A 23,763-nucleotide genomic window follows, 5' to 3' on the forward strand; every position below is an offset into this window, starting at 1 on the left:
GGTAGTATGTGTCATGTCAACTTAACCAGGAGTATGATTAGTCTCAAGTCATTATTGTTAGACACTAAAATAAACACATAAATGCTCAAAAGGTTGTTGAGTGCACTGAATAACGATCAAGGAGAGTTCTCACATGCATTTCATGTAGGAACTCACAAGTTGCAATAATGCAAAGTAATTTTTTGACTTGGGACACAACACATTTGCTTTGTAACTACATGTGTATAACAAGGGATCTCTATCCTTCCATAGTGAAAGGAAAATACTCTAAGATATGGTTCGAGACTCTTTTGGCCCAAACATATAGATATAACTTAGGAAGAATGTTCCTATCATGTTCACTAGAATCATATTGTGTTGTAGTTATAACTGAATAGAAGATATGAAATAAATTTCAACACTCATGAGTATTGAATAGAGGGACCTAATTGTGTCGTGGTTGTAACTGAATATGTCCTCTAATCACTTCTACATAGTTGGGGTGGCCATGACATACTGTTAAGTGTCATTCATGGTTTATGAAAGTCCTGAAGATTAGCAATCAATAATCTTCTTCATAGGAAGAATTGAAAGTTAAGTTTTAAATTATGATCGACTAGCAGGAGTTACAGTTGCCCATTGCCTCGCTCATTGGAATCTAATGGCTCGTACACCATGTAAGGATGAGATTGAAGAAATGTAAATGAGATGGATATATACAATTAAATAGTTTAATTGGTATGGTTGATATTAATTGTGAAACACTATTCTATACGCAAGGGTTAACTTTCGAATGTCTACATAATCAAACATTAAGAGGACGAAAACAAAATATGCCAAAGATTTAATTAATTTTGACAAAAGATAATACAGCCCTAAAACCTAAGACCAAATTATAAATTAAAATTACAAAAAAGACATTATTAAGGTAAATCCCAGACAGAGTTAGAACTCAAATCCAAACCAGACTGCACATTTCCAGTCTTGTATTAACATTAACCTGTAAAACCCCAAGGCACGGCGGCCCTCTAAACTGCGTGGATAGGGCTACTACCTGAATTCATGCTTGAATTGCCGGAACCTGGATTTGCTTGGAAAGCAGACTGCCTAGACGACCCTTCAACCATTTTTAGTGTAAGCGAGGACGGACCAGAATGACCTAGAGGCTCCCCTAAACTCAGTTTTGACATGCCTACTAGCTCATCAACATTTATCGGGCTCTTTGAATGTATTGCCGTTGGCTTCAGAACCTCATGTTTATCCGTCATAGTGGGCTCGGTAGTGTATCCAGACCACAAGGGATAAGGAATCGGGAAAGGTGAGAAATAAGCAGGACATACCATTGGGTAATATGACTGTGAGGTATCGGGATTTGGAGCGGCCGGTTCTCCATCTGAGTTGGTGGAATCCATTGATTCGCATTCTTCATCCAAAGGTGGAGGAGCAGGCAATGGATTATTGCTTTGAGTTTCAGCTTCTGGATAGTTACCAGGTAAGAGGTCCAGTGGTTCCATTTGGGTTTCAACTGACTGCACAAATTTTTTCAAGATAGCATATGTAAATATCGTATCAACAAAAAAACGAGAATTATGCATTTCGATGCAGATTAATTAAAGTATGGACCTTCTAACCAGACAAATACTGCACTCAAATATCAAGAGACTCAAGACAGAAGTATAGGTTCTTTCTACACGCAATGGACATGACCTTTTAAGTTTAAAGAATCAAAATAAACAATCAACACAAATTGGTGAGCACACCATACAGTGTTAACCATAGGACAGAAGAAGCTCAAAACAGTAAATAGTTCATGTTGCATGCTTGAATGTGAAACACATACGCTTACTGGTTATGCAAGACGGAAAAAATACTTACATCATCTGCTACAATATCAAAGAGGCTGGAACGTCTTTTTCTCCTTGACACATTAGTCTGCCTAATAAAATATTTCTGAGCATGGCTAGCCACTTGAGTAGGTGTTCTTGATATGACGTAATTGCGAGCTATTCCACGCCAATCACCTTTACCAAGCTTCTGCAGTCCGAGCAAAAACATCCTATGTTCCTCTTCAGTCCATGGAGTGCCTAAAAGAGAAAAAAGGAAAAACCAAATCAGTCAAGACAAAAAGGAAAACTTCGTTCAACTCCTTACATAAGATCCTTAGGTTTTCTTGAAAACATATAACGTTGATAATGACGCAAATATAAGAACAACTAACGAAGAATTTTTGTGTAACAAACAGACCATCTTCGAAAAAGAACAGATAAATAGTATATAAATAACCGTATGTTTAGTCAAATGCCGGTTCAGACCACATGATCAAACATTCTGGAAAATATATTGCACTAAATCTGAAAGTTTCCAAAGCCTCTATTGCATATCAAGTGACCTCTCATACTCAGGTATCCTATTAAATGAAGTCCAAAATACCCGCGAGAGGAGGGTCACGTATCTGAAGCCCTTAAACTTAATGACTGTACATTTGGCTATGGTAGCACCCTCGTAGTTGGGAGAACTTCTTAAAAAGATGCCTTTGGTTTCTGTTGCTGTTGCTGTTGCTGTTGCAAACTTGCACAATACTTAACTATTAACTGCCATAGTTCCTTCACCTACCAAAACTAGAATAGCTTCACCGGCGTTTGGCCCCCTCTAGAGAACCAAAATTCAGAGAGCTAATTATGCAGATGACATTTTACCGCATTGGCGGAAAGCATTAATATCTATTCAACCTGGTGCAGGTACGACCCCGATCCCCCTCCCACCTAACATTTAATAATTTAACCTACTATAATTAGCAAAAAAATTAATCCATTTTTGCTAATTGCAAAGCACCCTACTTTAAGTTAAACAGTAATAATAAAACAGTAAACTCCAAAACTATAATTACACTAATGCCAAAAATAATCAAACATAATATACAGAATCCAAATCAAATGTTTCCCCGAAAAGCATACCTTTTATGTTTAAACTAATTCAATTCCAACTCTAAACCCCATATAATTAATCAAAACATATATCAAAATAGAATCCAAGCATAAAACCACAAACCCAAATGATTTAAATCCAAAATTAAGCAAAATGAAAAAAGAAATTAATTCAAAGATTAAGATCATAAAATAAAAGTGAAAGTAAAAAATGAACCTTTTTTGCGTTCGCGGCTCGAAGACGATCCGGGCACGAAGTCCTCAGAGGCATAGCCGTCCGCAGTGGCATGGTCGTTGGTAGTGTCACCAGGAGAATCCGGATTGTTGGGGAGGAGACCCGAACCCAACCCGGCATAGTGAGTCAGATTGCCCATACTAGCGCTCTTTCTGATGGAGCCGTCGGTCAATCGTACACCGAAGAGCTTGACCCCTCGGTTCGGACACGTCCGCGAGTTGTGGCCATTGTGGCTGCAATGCGAGCACCTCCGAGTCATCGGTAATGCAGAAAATGGAATCGGATCGCGAGAGTTGGGTTGGTCGGATCGGAGGATCCGGATCACTTGATCCGAAAATAGAGAGGTGGGTTGGGGTCTGCGCGAGGATTGGGAGTTGGGTTTTGCGTCGATTTGCTGTTTCGTTTTGTGAATTCGTTTGCTTGTTCTTCTTCTCTTTCGGACCCTCGAGTTTCGCAGAGCAGAGGGGAGAGAGAGAGAGAGAGCAAGTAGATTGATGAGTAAAACACTATCTATGTATCGTGGCGTGGATAAAGAGGAGACTATATGCTGTGTCGCAGGATGGTTTTGGAAAAAAATTTCGAAATATAAAATTTGTACCACTGTGTTTTAAAATAATTTCTACTTTAATTTTCATTTTATTATTATAATTTATGATAGTATAAAATCTTATCATTTGTTTATCTTATCATTAACATAAAATACTTACATAAAATTAATATAAATTGACGATCAGATGTTATTTATGTCTAAATTTCAACTAATACAAGATTTTACAAAAAGTTATCTACCCTCACATCTAGAATTAATATAATCACTATTAACCATCAGATATTACTTTTGTCACAATAAATTTCGACGTGTTAATACAAAATTTTACAAGAGATTGTCTACTCACGCATCTACACAAAACTTTGAAACGCGAAATTCACACGTATGTTTTACCACTTTACGTTTAATGTAGGACAAATTAATTGGGAGACTATTTAGGAAAGAAACTTCATTGAGAACCGCCGATTGCATACATCAAATCTTGTTTTTTTTCTTATCTAATCCTTTTTGTCATTGTTGGCAAATTCGATGGCCCACCCAACTTGCAGACCAGTTTGACTTTTGACACATCAAAATGTTATCAAATCCTTTAGTTGATTTGATTTTTTCCTTGTTTTTTTTTTTTTCCTTAACAATCGATAATATTTACATTGAAAAAAAATTAAGAAGAAGACTAAACATCATAATGAACAAGTCATAATAATGTTGTTTCAATTCACTTTTAAAAATAGTCGAACCTAAAGTTTCTCACGTAGAAGTGCAGAACAATACCAAAAATAAAAATCACATATATTTTATTTTATATGTGCTAAACAGAAGCGAAAAGTCAAAAAAATAAAATAAATTTTCATGGTTTAGTAAATTCAAGAAAACTAATAATAAGTTCTCTAAGTCTTTTCTTAAAGTCTCCTCTAATGTTTTTCTAGGTCTTCCTCAACCCCTTCAACCCTGAACCTCTGTCCAAATCCCGAAGCGTCGCTAGGCATTCGTTTCACATGTCCAAACCACCGTAATTGATTTTCTTTCATCTTTCTTTTAATTTCGGCTACTCCTACCTTACCTCGGATATCCTTATTCCTAATCTTATCCGTTCTTGTATGTCTACACATCCAACGAAACATTCTCATCTCTACTATCCCCATTTTATGTACATATTGATTCTTTACCGTCTAACATTCGTTGCCATAAAGCATTACCGGCCTATAAAAAATTTCTATGAACTCCAGTGGTATATAGTACAAATTTGCCATCTTATTAGAGTAAGATACTCTTCTTTTTAACCGGATTGAAATCCTAGTAAAAAGAATTTATTGATGCCTGCAATAATTGGACGCTATCCTCTGTACTTTTTCATTTATCTACTTTGTTGATATTTTCATTTTTTTATTGTCGATGAATATCGTACTTTTTTTAACTAAAACAAAACATTAAATGAATGAATAAACGTCTTATCCTAACCATCCAATGAAGCTAGTGATGGAGCCTCGGAAGTTGGAATCAAGTGTATGCAGACGAAAAAGGACCAAGATCCAAACGCCACGTGGAACGCGAGGGAGTCGGTGTTTGGTGCCATATTCTTCTCTTGCGTCTATCGTACATTAAAATAAAACCTTATCCAAAACCCATCATTCACAATTATCTTCGCCCACTTCTAATTCTATATAAAATAAATGGGATCCCCATTGAGTCTAAACTTTTAATCAACGGCTCTGATCTATCCCGCCGAAATGGACCATCCGACACCAGATTAATTCCGGCGACCTAGCAGCATGTCATGCTCATTAGATTTCCAACCAACAAGCGCCAAAAATAGGTAGACAATTCACAAATTTTCATACTCCCCAACCATGTTCATTACATCCAAAGCTCCAACCCACTATCGGTTGAAATTTTTACTACTAAATTTAATAATAATATCAATTCCGTACCAATCAGTATTGGACACTACATCATATGAATCAAACAAATTGACAATTCATTAACGATTTTGATTATGACATTTGTCCAGTAAAATATTGTGACATAATCATATAAGAGAGACCAAGTATCACTACTCCTATTTCTATTAATGAAAAAAGTTTTAAGTTCAAATCCCCGTAAAACTACTAAAATGAAAATAAAAAGTTTCATGTTTAGCAGAACCCAACTCCTCTTTTAGAGGATATGATGGTTGTGAATTTCATCAGCCAGATGGTTGAATTACTCGAAATCACTTAACATGTTGCGACCGAAATTCAGTCTCCAAATTCCTTCAATGTATTCTTCTCAATCCATGAAAAAAAAGTATACAGAAGTTCAACATGTTAATAATAAAAGAACTTCTGCCACAAGCGCTTATGAGCTGAAGTGCTTTTAGAGATACAATCCCAATACAAACAATAGCAATTTGTTTCCAATGGAATTATAAAACCAGGATTTGTAATAGACCTATTTGATTGTAAGAGCCGTTTATCATCACACAATAAAATCATCATCACGAACTGCAACCGCAAAAGACAGACCTTTTAAGTTGCATATGTAAGCCGAAAACGCTCTTCCAGGTAGTCCCCACTGCGGACGGGAGGAAATCTACAAGCAGAATTGGTAAATATTATCTACAGGGTAACTTGATCAAAGCGGAATACGAGAAGGAAAAAACATGAAATTTTGAGGAAAGCTTTACTCGTGTTCTAAACAAAATTTCACTGAAGAAACTGGACTAGACTCCACAGGAGGAGTACACAATAGGTTGGGTTAGAAAGCATTAGCAGCATGCACTCATCAAAAAGGGAAATGACTACCATCGAGCAACCAAACTAGCGTGTATAGAGTGGACCAACAAGGACATTAGACCACCAATGTTTCTTCTGTATAATATACAAAATCTTGTAGTATATGAGCTGTTGGACACCCTTCCCTTTCAAAAAGATTTTCTGTTTTGTAAGGGCAAGTTCTACGTCATGACATTTAGCAAAACCAACACTATAACAGAGATAAGCTAAAGCATTATGTTAGAAATAAAATATGAGACACGAGAGGACAGTCAAATGGGGGTTTATACCTTGGTGGTGATGCTTCACTGCAACAACTTTTCAGACATTCCACCACACAATCGGCATTGGGATCCATGAAGAAAGCCACCTGAAAATATTGAGATGCTGTTATTCAGCACTCTTAATTTGTCTTTTTCAATAGATCGTGAAGTAATAATACCATTTCATTGTGAAGTACAGTCAGTATTATGAAAAGCAAATAAAAATGGACCAATAGGCAAATGATTACAGAGTAGCGTTCTTGTCCTGTTGGCATCACTCTATGCAGTGTTGACCTACAAAAAAATGACAGAAGAGAAAATGTCTGCAGTCTCAGAGTCCTAGATTTTAAAACATGTATAACCACTGTAAGAAGAAAACAGACCTTAAAGTTAATAAATTAGAAATTACCTGAACAAACAATTAGTCCACCTCTCCATCATGTCCCCAATGTTTACAATGAATGCCCTAGAGATTCAAATTTGAACACCATCAGACGGACAAAGTTACCATCCAGTTGTACACAAACGCACTCTAGTAAACATGTAAGATGCCGGTAGGAAAACCAAAACAAAATACTGTTTCTTATGAATGGCCTAAAAGTAATAAAGCTATAACGAGCTCTGAACTTTTAACCGCATGATCTAAATGCTCCCTATCTAACAAAGTGAATGGAACTCCATATCCATAATTTGCTTTTAGGAAGCATATCCATATTTAAACATCATATTGCATTACATTGTTATATGGGGTATTCCGCATACATGATTGAAGAACATAAGGGCACACAAATTATTTAGCAATCATACCATCGTTTCATGAAAATTCAAGATCTTGAACTTACCCATCTATGTGAAGAACATCTTCCCAGATTCGAGGTTGCTTAGATTTGTCCCTACAAAACTGTTGAGTGTTAACAATAAGTCACAGAAAAGAATATCATAATTGAGCTTGAAAGGGAACCACTAGGTGTTCGGTGCTGAGAAAATCCAACAAACAAAAAGCATGCCTGAAGTCCAGGAACTCCATTGGATGCAAGGAGTGTGACCATGCCATAATCTGAATGTGCAGAAGCACCATATATTTCTTCATCAGTTGATCCCAGCTCACCTGAAATCATGCATACCGAAACCATGAAAGCAAGAGAAAAATAAAATAAAATACAGAAGACCAAACATACAAAAAATATTATTCAAAATATTACAAAAACAAGAAAAGAAATGGAGTACTATGTTTTAGCTGAAGAGTGCTACTACACCTGGATAGTGCAAAAGTCGAAGAAAACCCCTTGGGTTATCCATTGCCCCCACTTTCTCAAAAAAGTCCTCATCCAGGTTTAAAGCCAGGGCAATAAGAGAGATTAATCTTTTTCCAATAGACCTGAGACGCATATCCAACAAAATTCATATATGGGTGGTGCTATCCACAACCCCATTTTTACTTCTCACACACCCCTCTCAATTTCCGGCCGTTGGATCGAATGAATCGAAGAAAATCAATAGAGAAAAATTAACAAAGGTGTGTGGGAGGTAAAAGAGGGTATGTGAATAGCACTACCCTTCATACACACACACACACACACACACATAAACGTTTATAATGAAAAGCTCCTGAACAACTATCAATTATCATTCCTGAACAACAGTTCATACTTTACTAAGTGCAGAATGCTGGGAAGTAAATCGTTACAAAGGAGAATATAACTTACATTACTTTTCTATAGTACGATTCCATTGTAGGCCTCCAAGATGGAAGGATATCTGTATATTTCCTCAACGAAAAATAGAAATGATCACAAAATCAAATGTAGTACAGTACTCAACATCAAAAACTTCATTGTCAGGCAGGCTACCATAAACATTCGAAAATAGCTCCCATACCTTCTGGAGGCCATTGGTTCAAATTACTTTGAGTTGGGTCATCTAAAGGGCCGACATAAAAACTCTCTTTCGAGTCACCTATTTCACAAACAACCCAAAAGAGATAAAATCAACATCCTTTCTCGTTTTTCCATTCAGCACAACTTGGAAACTAAAGTAACGCAAACAAGCACAACAGTTCAATAGATAGTACCTGAAACATTTTTTGAATATCACAAATATATTAACACTATTCAAAATGTTAACAAGAACATTAGCGCAACAAATTGTAACTTCAACCAAAATGTTATGTTCATTATAATGAATTCATCAATGAACTACATAATTATATTAAAAAATAAAATAAAAAAACCTAGTAAATAAAAATGAAATATCCAACATATTACTTATCCTGATAATTTCAAAACAATTTCAGTAACCAGGCATGGTATGATCATTGTATACTAACCCATTTTTTAGTTTAACGTCCCTCCACTTGGTTTCTTGTATTTACACTTTAATCACCAAATTTTCAGTTTTTAACTTTCTGAGCAAAAAGATTAAAGACAAGATGAAATGGTAGGATGATTAGCAACCTTTGGAGCTGGAAGCGAAGTCGAGATTCTCCGAAAATAGTGGGGTGTAGCCTCTGTGGTGCTTGCGAGTCAATTTCAACTTATCTTCCAAAGGAAGCGAAAAGAAGTTGCTGCTCCGATCGAACACCTCTGCAAACAGCTCTTCCTCGACGCCATGATTCACCAGGTAGAAGAAACCACACTCTATGCATGCCTGTGTAATTACAAATATGCAATAATTATAGGGACATATACATACACACACAAATATAATTCAAGCTAATTAAATAAAAGAAAAACTAATTTTCAGAGAAATTTGAGGTTTTGGTGTAATATTGGAAGAAGGGAGAGAGAGAGAGAACCTGACGGATTGCATTGGCGGAGGAGATGGAATCTGATGAGGACAAGTCAATGATCGGCAGGTTCACCGCCGCCGTCGTCATCTGCTTCCTTACTTTTAGTCCTCCTGCTTTTCAAATCTCACGACAAAGAAATTAGTGAGTACTTGGCTTTTTATTTTGTCTAATGATATTTTAATATAGGTTTTATTATTTTTGAAAATAATATACAATGTTTTTTTTTTTTTTTTTTTTTGGTGTTTGTGTCATTTCATCATTGTGCCAAATCAGAAAACGAGTACGTGTATTAGTGAGTACTAAGCATTACTCATTCTAAATTACTCTAATTGTGCTAAGGAAATTCGAATCAAATGCAAGATCTATCCCCCACATATTGTTGGCAAAATAATTGTTCCATCATACAACTCTGGTACCACATATAGTGACAAATCACTTTTCGCTCACGAATTAACAATACACAAAAACAAAATCAGGAACCTAAAAATATGTGTGTGTAACTGGTGAGTTCGAAATTAAGTTGAATGTTTCAAATCTTTGCGCGCTCTATTAAACCAACCACTTCATTTCTTTGTTAAATTCTCATATTTCATTCTTGTTGTCATTTTTTCTATTTTGTCGTAAAAATAATGTTAGGGAGACCGTCTATTTAAACCATATTTTGTAAATTATATGAATACTCAATTATTGATTAAAATGCTTATTTCTGAGTATTAATCTCTCCAAATACTCAAATAATTTTAAAATGTGATTTAAATAATTGGTCCACCTAGCATTACTTTTCCGAATACCGAATACTCGATCCCTGATGCCTTGGTATTAGCATCTATTAAATTAGAGAGAATACATCGAGGGCAAACTAAAAATTATTTATTCTGTCAAGTGAGCATTTATCATTCTGATAAAACATACGTATTTAATGTTAAACTAGAGCTCCAAAATGTTGAAACTACAAAGCCCTTTTTGCTTCAAGCTCTCGGCAATCGAAGTACGTCGACAAGGATTCAAAAAATCTCCCCACTCGTGCACCATCTTTTTAACTTGTATAGAATAATAATAAAATAATACATATTTAACATACAATATAGACACCATAGCTATTGTATTTTATATAAGTTTTTTAGTAGTTTAACCTTAAAATCGTCAAAATATTTTTTCTTCTTCCGTGGTCAAAACTAGTTACTCGTGTGTAAATTCGTTATTAACTAGCAACCTGATAACAACCTGATTAGTCATCGCAAGAATGTTACTTAATATTATAAACATTGATTTGCTTGACAAATCTGAGTGACTAAACGATTTTGAAATTGAAAATATTTTAAACGTTGATTCGTTCGACACATCTAGGTGACTAAACGATTTTCAAATCCATTGAATATTCTGAAGATGATCTTTAAAATAATAATAAAGATAATGAACAATTCTGATGATAATGTTCATACGGTGAAACATTGTGACATCGCCATATAAAGTATTAGTACCCCTGTTTCTACTATTGAAAAAGGTTGCAAGTTCAAATCCCCGTCAAACCACTAAACAAAACATTAATATTCATCTTTAAGTAAAAAATAATATTGCCGTTAGTATTGTGGTCTAATAGTATTCCTCTTCACTTGTAAGTGATAGGTCTTATGTTCGATTCTCGCGAAAAGAGAATTTGAACCACATTATTGTTAGCTCATTGTGAGGTTTAACTCATTCCCCTACCCCTTCGTGTAGATAATATTGTTTATTAAAAAAAAACATATATATATATATAATATTAAATCTGATTGTGTTTCCATTGACGATTTGATCTAGCATAAACCCATCTCCTCTTTGTCAGACAAGATGATGGTTTTAAATTTCATCTGGCACATGGCTGAATTACTCGATATCACTAAACATGGTGCAACCAAAATTCAGTCTCCAAATTCCTTCGATATATTCTTCTCAATCCACGGAAAAAAGTACACAAAACTTCAACATGTTTATAATAAAAACGCTTCTGCCACAAGCGCTTATGAGCTGAAGTGCTTTTTATAGATACAATCCCAAACGGGCCCTTGGTCACCAACTCAATACAAACAATAGCAATTTGTTTCCAGTGGAATTATGAAACCAGGATTTGTGAGCTATTTGATTATAAAAAACAGTTTATCACCACACCATAAAAGCATCATCATGTACTGCAACTGCAAAAGACAAACCTTTTAAGTTGCATATGTAAGCCGAAAACGCTCTTCCAGGTAGTCGCCGCTGCGGACGGGAGGAAATCTGCAAGCAGAATTGGTAAACATTATCTACAGGGTAAATTGATCGAGCTACCAAACCAGTGTTTATAGAGTGGACCAACAAGGACGTTGGGCACGAAAACATGGTGATTTTCAGGCCACCAATGTTTCTCATGTATAACATACAAAATCTTGTAGCATATGAGCTGTTGGGCACCCTTCCCTTCCAAGAAGATTTTCGGTTTTGTAAGCACAAGTTCTACGTCATGACATTTAGCAAAACCGAAACTCTGACAGAGGTAAGCTAAAGCACTGTGTTAGGGTAACTGGAAATCAATTATGACACCCAAGAGGATAGTCGTATTGCAGTTTATACCTTGCCGGTGATTCTTCACTGCAACAACTTTTCAGACATTCCACCACACAATCTTCATTGGGATCCATGAAGAAAGCCACCTGAAAATATTGAGACGTTTTTATTGTGAAGTACAGTCAGTATTATGAAAACCAAATAAAAAAGGAACTATAGGTAAATGATTACGGAGTAGCGTTCTTGTCCAGTTGGCATCACTCTATGCAGTGTTGACCTACAAATAAATGACAGAAGGGAAAATGTCTGCAGTCCTCAGAGTCTTAAAGTTTAAAAGATGTATAACCACTGTAAGAAGAAAATAACCTCAAAGTTAATAAAATGAAAAATTACCTGAACAAACAATTAGTCCACCTCTCCATCAGGTCCCCAATGTTGACAATGAATGCCCTAGAGATTCAAATTTTTGAATACCATCAGACGGACAAAGTTACTGTTTGGTTATTCACAAACGTGCTCTAGTAAACATGTAAGATGCCCATAGGAAAACCAAAACAAAACACTGTTTCTAATGAATGGTCTAAAAGTAACAGCTATAACGAGCTCTGAACTTTTAACCTCATGACCTAAATGTTCTCTATCTAACAAAGTGAATGGAACTCCACATCCATATTCTTCTTTTTTAAGGAAGCATTTCCATATTTAAACACCATATTGCATTACACTGTTGTATGGGGTCTTCCACATAAATGATTGAAGAATATAAGGGCACAAAATTATTTTAACAATCATATCATTGTTTCATGAAAATTCAAGATCTGGAACTTACCCATCTATGTGAAGAACATCTTCCCAAATTCGAGGTTGCTTAGATTTGTCCCTACAAACCTGTCAATTGTTAACAAGAAGTCAAAGAAAAGAATATCATAATTGAGCTTGAAAGGGAAACACTAGGTGTTCGGTGCCAACAAAATCTAACAAACAAAAAGCATGCCTGAAGTCCAGGAACTCCATTGGATGCAAGGAGTGTGACCATGCCATAATCTGAATGAGCAGAAGCACCATATATTTCTTCGTCAGTTGATCCCAGCTCACCTGAAATCATGCATACCAAAACCATGAAAGCAAAAGAAAAAAAAAACAATAAAATACAGAAGATCAAACATACAAGAAATACTATTCAATAAATTACAAAAACAACAAAAGAAATGGAGTGCTATATTTTAGCTGAAGAGTGCTACTACACCTGGATAGTGCAAAAGTCGAAGAAGACCCCTTGGTTTATTCATTGCCCCCACTTTCTCGAAAAAGTCCTCATCCAGGTTTAAAGCCAGGGCAATCAGAGAGATTAATCTTTTTCCAGCAGACCTGAGACAGCATATCCAACACCAGAAATTCATAGATGGGTGGTGCTATCCACACACCCCTCTCAATTTCCGGCCGTTGGATCGAATGAATTGAAGAAGATCAATGGACAAAAATTGACAAGGGTGTATGGGAGGTAAAAAAGGGTGTGTGAATAGCACTACCCTTCATATGTATAAATATACGTTTATAATGAAAAGCTCCTAAAAAACTATCAATTATCATTCCTGAACAACAGTTCTTACTTTACTAAATGCAGAATGCTGGGAAGTAAATTGTTACAATGGAGAATAACTTACAGGACTTTTCTATAGTACGATTCCATTGCAGGCCTCCAAGATGGCAGGATATCTGTATATTTTCTCCTCAACGAAAAATTAAGAAATTATCACGTAATCAAATGTAATACAGTACTCAACATAAAAAATTTCATTGTCAGGCAGGCTACCACACTTAACATTTGAAAACAGCTCCCATACCTTCTGGAGGCCATTGGTTCAAATTAATCAGAGTTGGGTCATCTAAAGAGCCGACATAAAAGCTCTCTTTCGAGTCACCTATTTCACAAACATCCCAAAAGAGATAAAATCAACATCCTTTCCCCTTTTCCATTCAGCACAACTTGAAAACTAAAGGAAGGCAACTGAGCACAACAGTTTAATAGATAGTACCTGAAACATTTTTCGAATATCACAAATGAATTAATACTATTCAGAATGTTAACAAGAACATTAGCGCAACAAATTGTAACTTCGACCAACATGTTATGTACATTATAATGAATTCAACAATGAACTACATATTTTATTTATTAAAAAAAAACCAGTAAATAAAAATGGAATATCCAACTTATTACTTATCCTGATCATTTCAAAACAATTTCAGAAACCAGGCATGGTATGATCATTGTACACTAAGCCATTTCTTAGTTTAACCTCCCTCCATTTGGTTTCTTAAATTTACACTTAAATCACCAAATTTGAAGTTTTTAACTTTGTAAGCAAAAAGATATAAAGAAAAGATGAAATGGTGGGATGATTAGCAACCTTTGGGGCTGGAAGCGAAGTCGAGATTCTCCATAAATAGTGGGGTGTAGCCTCTGTGGTGCTTGCGAGTCAATTTCAACTTATCTTCCAAAGGAAGCGAAAAGAAGTTGCTGCTCCGATCGAACACCTCTGCAAACAGCTCTTCCTCGACGCCATGATTCACCAGGTAGAAGAAACCATACTCTATGCATGCCTGTGCAAATACAAATAAGCAATAACTATAGGGATATATACACACACAAATATAATTCAAGCTATATTAGATGAATGAAAAACAAATTTTCAGTGAAATTTGAGGTTTTGGTGTAATATTGGAAGGAGGAGGACACAGAGAGAGAGAGAGAGAACCTGACGGATTGAATGGGCGGAGGAGATGGAATCTGATGAGGACAAGTCAATGATCGGCAGGTTCACCGCCTCCGTCGTCATCTGCTTCCCTGACTTTTAGTCCTCCTGCTTTTCAAAATTCGGTCGACACTCGACCAAGAGCATCTCCAAATAAGGTGTAAAAATTGCCACATAAGCATACGAAAAATGCCTGCAAACTTTTTCTTAAGTTACCGTGAGTCATTTAAAAGTAAAGTTTTTTACTGTCAAATTTGACACAGATGTTAAATTTATTAAATAATATTTTAATATATTAATATAATATATAATAAATGTTGTTATTTTTTTTAAGTATTTGATCGGTTGCCTTAATCATTGGACTCGACAAAAAGATAAAAAGTTTATTAAATAATATTATTATTTAACATATCGGATGAAGCAAAATATTGTACAAAATGTCAAATTACCACGTAAGCTATCAACTATCATTTTGATGTTTAAAATTTGACATCTGCTTTAGAGATGCTTACGGCCATTATATTTTAGAAAGAGAAAAATCAACATTTAAATCATATTCTAAATGGATAATACTTGGATGGTCAGTAAGTACTCGCCTTTTTATTTTATTCAATAATATTTTTACACATGTTTTATTGATTTTAAAAAAATAATAATAGACATGTTTTTTAATTTTTTTTTTTGTTGGACTTTTGGTGTCATTTTTGATTGGGACAAATCAGAAACTAAGTACATAGAGTGCACTAGCAAGTAGTATTACACATTCTAAATTACTCTGATTGCTAAGGAAATTCAAATCAGGTGCAAGATCTATTCGTCTCCGTCTCGTATTGTTGGCAGAATCATTTCTCTCCCCATAAAACTCCGGTACCACAAACGGTGGCAAATGCACTTTTTACTTATGGATTAAACAATACACAAAATCAAAGTCAGTTACCCCAAAAATATGTCTGTGTGACTAGAGAGTTTGAATTTGAGTTCAAGGTTTCAAATCTTGCTAGCTCTCTATTAAACCAACCCTTTTGAGTTCTTTTTTTTTTTTTTTTTTTGGTTAAATTTTCATATTTCATTCTTATTATCATTTTTTCATAAACAGTAATGCTAAAGAGACCGTCTATTAATGATCATCTGCTGATGCATTGGTATTAACATCTATTAAACTAGAGATAATACACATCAAGGACAAACTAATCATTATTTCTTCTGTCGAGTGAGCTAATGATAAAACAGAAGTATTTAATGTTAAACTAGAGCTCAAGTGTTGAAACTACAAAGCCTTTTTTGCCGCAACCTCTCAGCAAGGATTAAAAAATTCTCCCCACCCGTGCGCAATTCTTTTTAACTTATATAGAATAATAATACAATAATACATATTTAACATATAATATAGACACTATGGCTATTGTAATTTATAATAAGTCTTTTTAGTAGTTTAACTTTAAAATCGTCAATTTTTTTTCCCTACAGGGTTAAAACAAATTATGTGTGCGCAAATCCATTATTGACGAGTTTTTAAAGACGACCCGATTAGTTATCATGTTGACCCGGAACCTAATATTTTCGTGTCGTATAAGAAACTGCCAAGTTTATTCATTACCTCCAACTGAATATCAGTTGATTTTTTACTATTAAATTTAAGAAGTTTAATCATAAGCAATGGTCAAGTCACTTGGTATTACAATCTAGTGATATTCTTTTTCACTTGTAAGTGAAAGGTCTTAGGTTCGATTATCGTTAAAGGTGAGTTTGAACCACATTATTACTAATCCGTTGTGAGACTCAACCCACTCCCCCACCCTCTTAATGTAAATAATATCGTTTGTTCACAAAAAAAAAAATTCATACAAATCAACATTAAACACTACGTCATATGAATCAAATAAATTGACGATTCATTGCAAATATGTTACTTAATATTGTAAACATTGATTTGCTCAACACATTTGGGTGACTAAATGATTTTCAAATTGAAAATATTTAAAACGTTGATGTGTTCGACACATTTAGATGACTAAACAATTTTCAAATCGAATGCATTTTCTAAAGATGGTCTTTAAAATAATGATAAAGATAATGAGCAATTCTGATAATAATGTTCATACAGTGAAACATTGTGACATCACCATATAAGAAGGAACAAGTATTAGTACTCCTGTTTCTACTATTGAAAAAGGTAAACAGAAAATTAATGTTCATGTTTAAGTAAAATATAGTCACTTAGTACTACGGTCTAGTAATATTTCTCTTCACTTGTAAGTGAGAAGTCTTAGGTTCGATTCTCGTCAAAAACAAATTTGAACCACATTATTGTTAGCCCATTATAAGGATTAGCTCATTCCCCTACCCCTTGTATAGATAACCGTTCTTTTAAAAAAAAGTAAAATACATTGTTAAATCTGATTGTGTTTTCAATGACCATTTCCTTTTTGTTAGAGGAGATGCTGGTTTTAAATTTCATCCGCCACATGGTTGAATTACTCGAAATCACTTAACATGTTGCAACCAAAACTCGGTCTCCAAATTCCTTCACTATATTCTTCTCAATCCACGAAACTCAGTCTCCAAATTCCTTCACTATATTCTTCTCAATCCACGAAAACGTATGCAGAACTTCAACATGTCTATAATAAAAGCAGCACTGCCACAAGCACTTATGAGCTAAAGTGTTATCTAGAGAATCAATCCCAAACGGAGCCTTAGTCACCAGCTCAATACAAACAATAGCAATTTGTTTCCAGTGGAATTATGAGACCAGGATTCATAATATGGATATTTGATTACAAAAGCCGTTTATCACCAAACAATAAAATCATGATCATGTGCTGCAACCAAAAAAGACAGACCTTTTAAGTTGCACGTAGCCGAAAACGCTCTTCCAGGTAGTCACCGCTGCGGATGGGAGGAAATCTGCAAGCAGAATTGGTCAATATTATCTACAGGATAACTTGATCGAGCTACCAAACCAGTGTTTATAGAGTGGACCAACAAGGACTTTAGGCACGAAAGCATGGTGCTTTTCAGACCACCAATGTTTCTTATATATAACATACAAAATATTGTAGTATATGAGCCGTTGGACACCCTTCCCCTTCCAAGAAGATTTTAGGTTTTGTAAGCACAAGTTCTACGTCATGACATTTAGCAAAACCGAACCTCTAACGGAGGTAAGCTAAAGCATTGTGTTAGGGTAACTGGAAATAAAATATGACACCCAAGGCCAAGAGGACAGTCGAATTGGGGTTTATACCTTGGCGGTGATTCTTCACTGCAACAACTTTTCAGACATTCCACCATAAAATCTTCACTGGGACTCATGAAGAGAGCCACCTGAAAATATTGAGACGTTTTTATACAGCACTCTCAGTTTGTCTTTTTCAATAGATCGGGAAGTAATAGTACCATTTCATTGTGAAGTGCAGTCAGTATTATGAAAACCAAATAAAAATGGACCAACAGGTAAATGATTACGGAGTAGCGTTCTTGTCCTGCTGGCATCACTCTATGCAGTGTTGACCTACAAATAAATGATAGAAGAGAAAATGTCTGCAGTCCTCAGAGTCCTAGATTTCAAAACATGTATAACCACTGTAAGAAGAAAATAGACCTTAAAGTAAATATATTAGAAATTACCTGAACAAACAATTAGTCCACCTCTCCATCATGTCCCTAATGTTAACAATGAATGCCCTGGAGATTCAAATTTGAACACCATCAGACGGACAAAGTTACCATTTGGTTATACACAAATGCACTCTAGTAAACATGTAAGATGCTGGTAGGAAAACCAAAACAAAATACCGTTTCTTATGAATGGTCTAACAAAGCTATAACAAGCTCTGAACTTTTAACCACATGATCCAAATGTTCCCTATCTAACAAAGTGAATGGAGCTCCATATCCATATCCATATTTTTTTTTTTTTTTTTGAGGAAGCGTATCCATATTTAAACATCATATTGCATTACATTGTTGTATGGAGTATTCCGCGTAAATGATTGAAGAATATAAGGGCACAAAATTATTTTAGCAATCATATCATCGTTTTTATGAAAATTCAAGATCTTGAACTTACCCATCCATGTGAAGAACATCTTCCCAGATTCGAGGTTGCTTAGATTTGTCCCTACAAACCTGCCAAGTGTCAACAAGAAGTGACAGAAAAGAATATCATAATTGAGCTTGAAAGGGGACCACTAGGTGTTCGATGCTGACAAAATCTAACAAACAAAAAGCATGCCTGAAGTCCAGGAACTCCATTGGATGCAAGGAGTGTGACCATGCCATAATCTGAATGAGCAGAAGCACCATATATTTCTTCATCAGTTGATCCCAGCTCACCTGAAATCATGCATACCGAAACCATGAAAGCGAAGGAAAGAAAGAAAAAACAATGAAATACAGAAGGCCGAACCTACAAGAAATATTATTCAAAAAAATTACAAAAACAAGAAAAGAAATGGAGTGATATATTTTAGCTGAAGAGTGCTACTACACCTGGATAGTGCAAAAGTCGAAGAAAACCCCTTGGTTTATTCATTCTCCCCCCCCCCCCCCCCCCCCCTTCTCGAAAAAGTCCTCATCCAGGTTTAAAGCCAGGGCAATCAGAGAGATTAATCTTTTTCCAGCAGACCTGAGACAGCATATACAACATCAGAAATTCATATATGGGTGGTGCTATCCACCCACCCATTTTTACTTCTCACACACCCCTCTCAATTTCCGGCCATTGAATCAAATGAATTGAAGAAGATCAATCGAGAAAAATTAAGAAGGGTGTGTGGGAGGTAAAAGAGGGCATGTGAATAGCACTACCCTTCATGTACACACACACACACACATAAATTTACATTTATGATGAAAAGCTCCCAAAAAAACTATCTATTTATCATTCCTGAACAACAGTTCTTACTTAGTGCAGAATGCTGGGAAGTAAATTTTTTCAAAGGCGAATATAACTTACACTACTTTTCTAAAGTACGATTCCACTGCAGGCCTCCAAGATGGAAGGATGTCTATATATTTCCTCAACGAAAAATTAAGAAATTATCACGTAATCAAATGTAATACAGTACTCAACATAAAAAACTTCATTGTCAGGCAGGCTACCACACTTCAAATTTGAAAATAGCTCCCATACCTTCTGAAGGCCATTGGTTCAAATTACTCAGAGTTGGGTCATCTAATGGGCCGACATTAAAACTCTCTTTCGAGTCACCTATTTCACAAACGACCCAAAAGAGGTAAAATCAACATCCTTTCCTTTTCCATTCAGCACAACTTGAAAACTAAAGTAAGGCAACCCAGCACAACAGTTTAATAGATAGTACCTGAAACATTTTTAGAATATCACAATTGAATTAACCCTATTCCAAATGATAACAAGAACATTAGCGCAACAAATTGTAACTTCGACCAACATGTTATGCACATTATAATGAATTCATCAATGAACTACATTATTTGAAAATAAAATGGAATATCCAACTTATTACTTATCCTGATCATTTCAAAACAATTTCAGTAACCAGGCATGGTATGATCATTGTATGGTATACTAACCCATTTTCTAGTTTAACGTCCCTCCTTTTGGTTTCTTATATTTACACTTTAATCACCGAATTTTCAGTTTTTAACTTTCTAAGCAAAAAGATTTAAAGAAGAGATGAAATGGTAGGATGATTAGCAACCTTTGGAGCCGGAAGCGAAGTCGAGATTCTCTGAAAATAGTGGCCTGTAGCCTCCTCTCTGGTGCTTGGGAGTCAATTTCAACTTATCTTCCAAAGGAAGCGAAAAGAAGTTGCTGCTCTGATCGAACACCTCTGCAAACAGCTCTTCCTCGACGCCATGATTCACCAGGTAGAAGAAACCACACTCCGTGCATGCCTGTGTAAATACAGCTATGCAATAGTTATAGGGACATACAGAGAGAGAGAGAGAGAGATAGAGAGAGAACCTGACGGATTGAATTGGCGGAGGAGATCGAATCCGATGAGGACAAGTCTATGATCGGCAGGTTCACCGACTCCGTCGTCATCCGCTTCCTTACTTTTTAGTCCTCCTGCTTTTCAAAACTCAGTCGACACTCGACCCTAACGATATTTTGACACGTTTCAAATTATCTATATACTAAAACCCGGTTGAAAAGCACTGTTCACGAGCTTAAATGCCCCTTGGTGTCTGCTTTGTTTCATGTTGTCTTACATACTTGGTACAATGAACTGATTGAAATGCCCCTCATATTAGTCTTTACAGTGTCCTTTTTTCCATTTCGTGCACGGTTGGCCTCCACTGTTCATCATGCGAGAGGGGCCACTGTTCACCAGCAGTGAACTCCCCAAGCTACCCTCCCATTCCTTCCTTGTGGGTCTTTTTTCCCTCTCTGCTGCAAGAAAATGACCACCTTGCCCTAATTGTTACCCTTGTTTTCTTCGGGGTTCTTCCGGTCTTTGGCCACATGTTGATCATCTTGTGTATCTTTTTTTCTCATTCTGACTCCCTTTTCGATTCCAGTGTTTTTTCCTTACCTAAGCCACATGTGGAGCAATGGTACATGCATGTCCACCAAAAAATAATTAAAAAACCTTACTAATCCACACCTGGCAGCATGATGCATGCCTTTCCACCAAAAAATAATAAAAAAAACCAAAAATCTTAACATGCATGCCTATCACCAGAAAAAAATAATTAAAAAACATAACATCATGGCATCTGAAACAGCTCCTCATCACTGTTCATCACGTCTTTCCTTTCTTCCGCACATCGTTCCTCGCAATACCTCCAATTTTTGCCCACGCGTCGTCCGCTGTTTTGCCACGCGTCAATTATCGTAAATAAGTTCTCTTCAATTGCATCTCTCCAAATCTTCTTCAGTTTCCAAAATCTCCTTGACTTCCTTTATATATATATATATATATATATATATATATATATATATGTGGGAATTTTAGATTTTGTGGGAATTATATATATATATATTGGATTTTGGTGCAGTATCTTTGTCAGTGTAGTAGAAGGTGTGCTAGGTTCAATTCATAGCTTGAGGACCATAGCTTTACATGTTATTCAAAAAGGTCAAAAAGGGGGACGATTTGAACAGTATAAATACACGAAAAAGGAGATCATTTTTAATTTAGAAGGTTTTGTTTGTGTGTTTGGATCCTAGGTGTAACTAGATAACGTGGTTCTCTTTTTGTTTTGAGGAACTAGCGGTTTTTTAGGGTTCTGTGTGCAGCGGCCTTTAGAGTTTACTGGTGCTTGCATTCAATCTGTTTTCAAAAATATTGTTTTGTGAAGTGATGAGGCAATCGGATTTCTGGGGTTGATGAAATTGTTTGGTGTGATGCTCTTTGTTTGTTTGTATTAATTGAGTTTATAATGTATTTTAAAACCTGAATTGTAGATTTGTTTTTCGTATTGAATCTCAAATTACTAGTGTATAGATACAAAAAATGATTTCAGCGTGTATTTTTTTGAGTTTATAATGGTATAATAATTTGTATAAAAAAAGTACGAATGACAAATTGTGACAAAATTATGTTTGGCAAGATAAAATTTCTATGTCAAATGGTGAAGTATCACGACTTGGTTTCCAGTTTTAATGTTCTTTTTATGTGATGTCTTTGCTTTCATAAATTGATGCTTTATTGCTGATACAACTGATTTGGTTTTGCAGACCATAATTTTTAAGCAACAAAATTGAGGTGGAAATTAAATTGAGGTATGAATGTTTCCACTTATTCAGGTTATTCAATTGATCTTTTCCTTTACTGGATTTTATTTTTGAATGTTGTTTGATAAAACTAATTTGGTTTTGTAGATTAAGATTTTTAAGCGAGAAAATCAAGTTGGAAATTCAATTGAAATTGTTATGAATTTGCAAATTTGTCAAGTATATCTTACATTTGTGGTTCCATTTTCACTTCACCCGTAACTATTGAATTTTGTCTCTTGACTGGATGGATTTTTATAATTTTCATGATCTACAATTGCAATGCCTTTGATCGATAAAACAAAGAAGACCCAGCTACTCATATAGAGCTTCTTTAGCATCGTAAGTTAAAATTGCATATCATTGTTTTGCTTCATGGAATTCATTATGTTTAATAGCGTACCAATTATGTGATACCAATTGTTATCTTGGCAGTTTCTAACCATTTGTAAAGTACAGATAAATGTTTAGAAGTTTGAATTATACATATGAAAGTTTCATCTATTATACTCTTTTACTAATTTTTGTTACACAATCAATAATTCACAGGTAATGCTATTCAGAGTGGTTCAAAGAATTTCAAGAGCTTCATTCATCCAATTTATGTTCATGTAAAAATTCTTTCAATAAGTTCAAATGTCTTTCAGTGTTGATAACATTAACATTTTGTAACAATTTATTATAAGCTTTGAAACATTTTTTCATACGATTTCTAATTCCGCAGCAACGCGCGGGCAATATTTCTACTCATGTTCTAAATTGATTATACTTGGTTGGTCACTGAGCACTCATCTTTTTATTTTGTTCAAATGATATATTATTTAATTTTTTTGGGGTTTTTGGTGTCATTTTTTTTTATTTGGACAAATTAGAAAGTGAATATATAAAGTACACTAGTGAGTAATATGACGCATTCTAAATTACTCTAATTACGCTAAGGAAATTCAAATTGAATGCAAAGATCTATCCATCACATGTTGTTGGCGGAATAATTTCTCTCCTCATACAACTCCAATACCACATGTATGTGGTGACAGACGCACTTTTACCTACGAATTAAAAAGTACACAAAAGCAAGGTCAGTGACTCCAGAAATACGTCTATGTGACTAGTGAGTTCGAATTTGAGTTCAAGGTTTCAACTCTTTGCTAGCTCTCTCTTAAACCAACCCATTGAGTTCATTTCTTTGTTAAGTTCTCATATTTCATTCTTATTGTCATTTTTTCGTAAACAGTAATGCTAAGGAGACCGTCTATTTAAACCATACCGAATGCTCATCTGCTGATG

At 35.3% G+C, this 23,763-nt stretch overlaps 3 protein-coding genes and 1 pseudogene across 3 annotated transcripts; all 4 read right to left on the reverse strand.

Moving 5' to 3' along the window:
* Window positions 1-802: 802 nt before the first annotated feature.
* Window positions 803-3,629, reverse strand: LOC137723314 (transcription factor KUA1-like). The gene is made up of 3 exons (XM_068462476.1): window positions 3,121-3,629; window positions 1,855-2,063; window positions 803-1,508 (listed from the first exon to the last, which is right to left on the reverse strand). Exons 1-3 carry the CDS (start codon window positions 3,395-3,397, stop codon window positions 1,008-1,010), a joined length of 987 nt encoding a protein of 328 aa, XP_068318577.1. The 5' UTR covers window positions 3,398-3,629; the 3' UTR covers window positions 803-1,007.
* A 2,292-nt stretch (window positions 3,630-5,921) lies between these two features.
* LOC137721725 (2-oxoglutarate-Fe(II) type oxidoreductase hxnY-like) lies at window positions 5,922-9,632 on the reverse strand. The gene is made up of 11 exons (XM_068460747.1): window positions 9,496-9,632; window positions 9,155-9,347; window positions 8,580-8,657; window positions 8,408-8,459; window positions 7,958-8,079; window positions 7,709-7,809; window positions 7,544-7,602; window positions 7,111-7,167; window positions 6,950-6,995; window positions 6,729-6,808; window positions 5,922-6,256 (listed from the first exon to the last, which is right to left on the reverse strand). Exons 1-11 carry the CDS (start codon window positions 9,574-9,576, stop codon window positions 6,193-6,195), a joined length of 933 nt encoding a protein of 310 aa, XP_068316848.1. The 5' UTR covers window positions 9,577-9,632; the 3' UTR covers window positions 5,922-6,192.
* A 1,757-nt stretch (window positions 9,633-11,389) lies between these two features.
* LOC137721724 (2-oxoglutarate-Fe(II) type oxidoreductase hxnY-like) lies at window positions 11,390-14,925 on the reverse strand. The gene is made up of 11 exons (XM_068460745.1): window positions 14,772-14,925; window positions 14,424-14,616; window positions 13,857-13,934; window positions 13,677-13,728; window positions 13,259-13,380; window positions 13,007-13,107; window positions 12,842-12,900; window positions 12,406-12,462; window positions 12,244-12,289; window positions 12,079-12,158; window positions 11,390-11,745 (listed from the first exon to the last, which is right to left on the reverse strand). Exons 1-11 carry the CDS (start codon window positions 14,850-14,852, stop codon window positions 11,682-11,684), a joined length of 933 nt encoding a protein of 310 aa, XP_068316846.1. The 5' UTR covers window positions 14,853-14,925; the 3' UTR covers window positions 11,390-11,681.
* A 2,253-nt stretch (window positions 14,926-17,178) lies between these two features.
* Window positions 17,179-20,910, reverse strand: LOC137721723 (2-oxoglutarate-Fe(II) type oxidoreductase hxnY-like; annotated as a pseudogene).
* Window positions 20,911-23,763: the final 2,853 nt, after the last annotated feature.

The sequence above is a fragment of the Pyrus communis genome, chromosome 17 (genome assembly GCF_963583255.1).
Source record: "Pyrus communis chromosome 17, drPyrComm1.1, whole genome shotgun sequence".
In the NCBI taxonomy this organism is placed as follows: Eukaryota; Viridiplantae; Streptophyta; class Magnoliopsida; order Rosales; family Rosaceae; genus Pyrus; species Pyrus communis.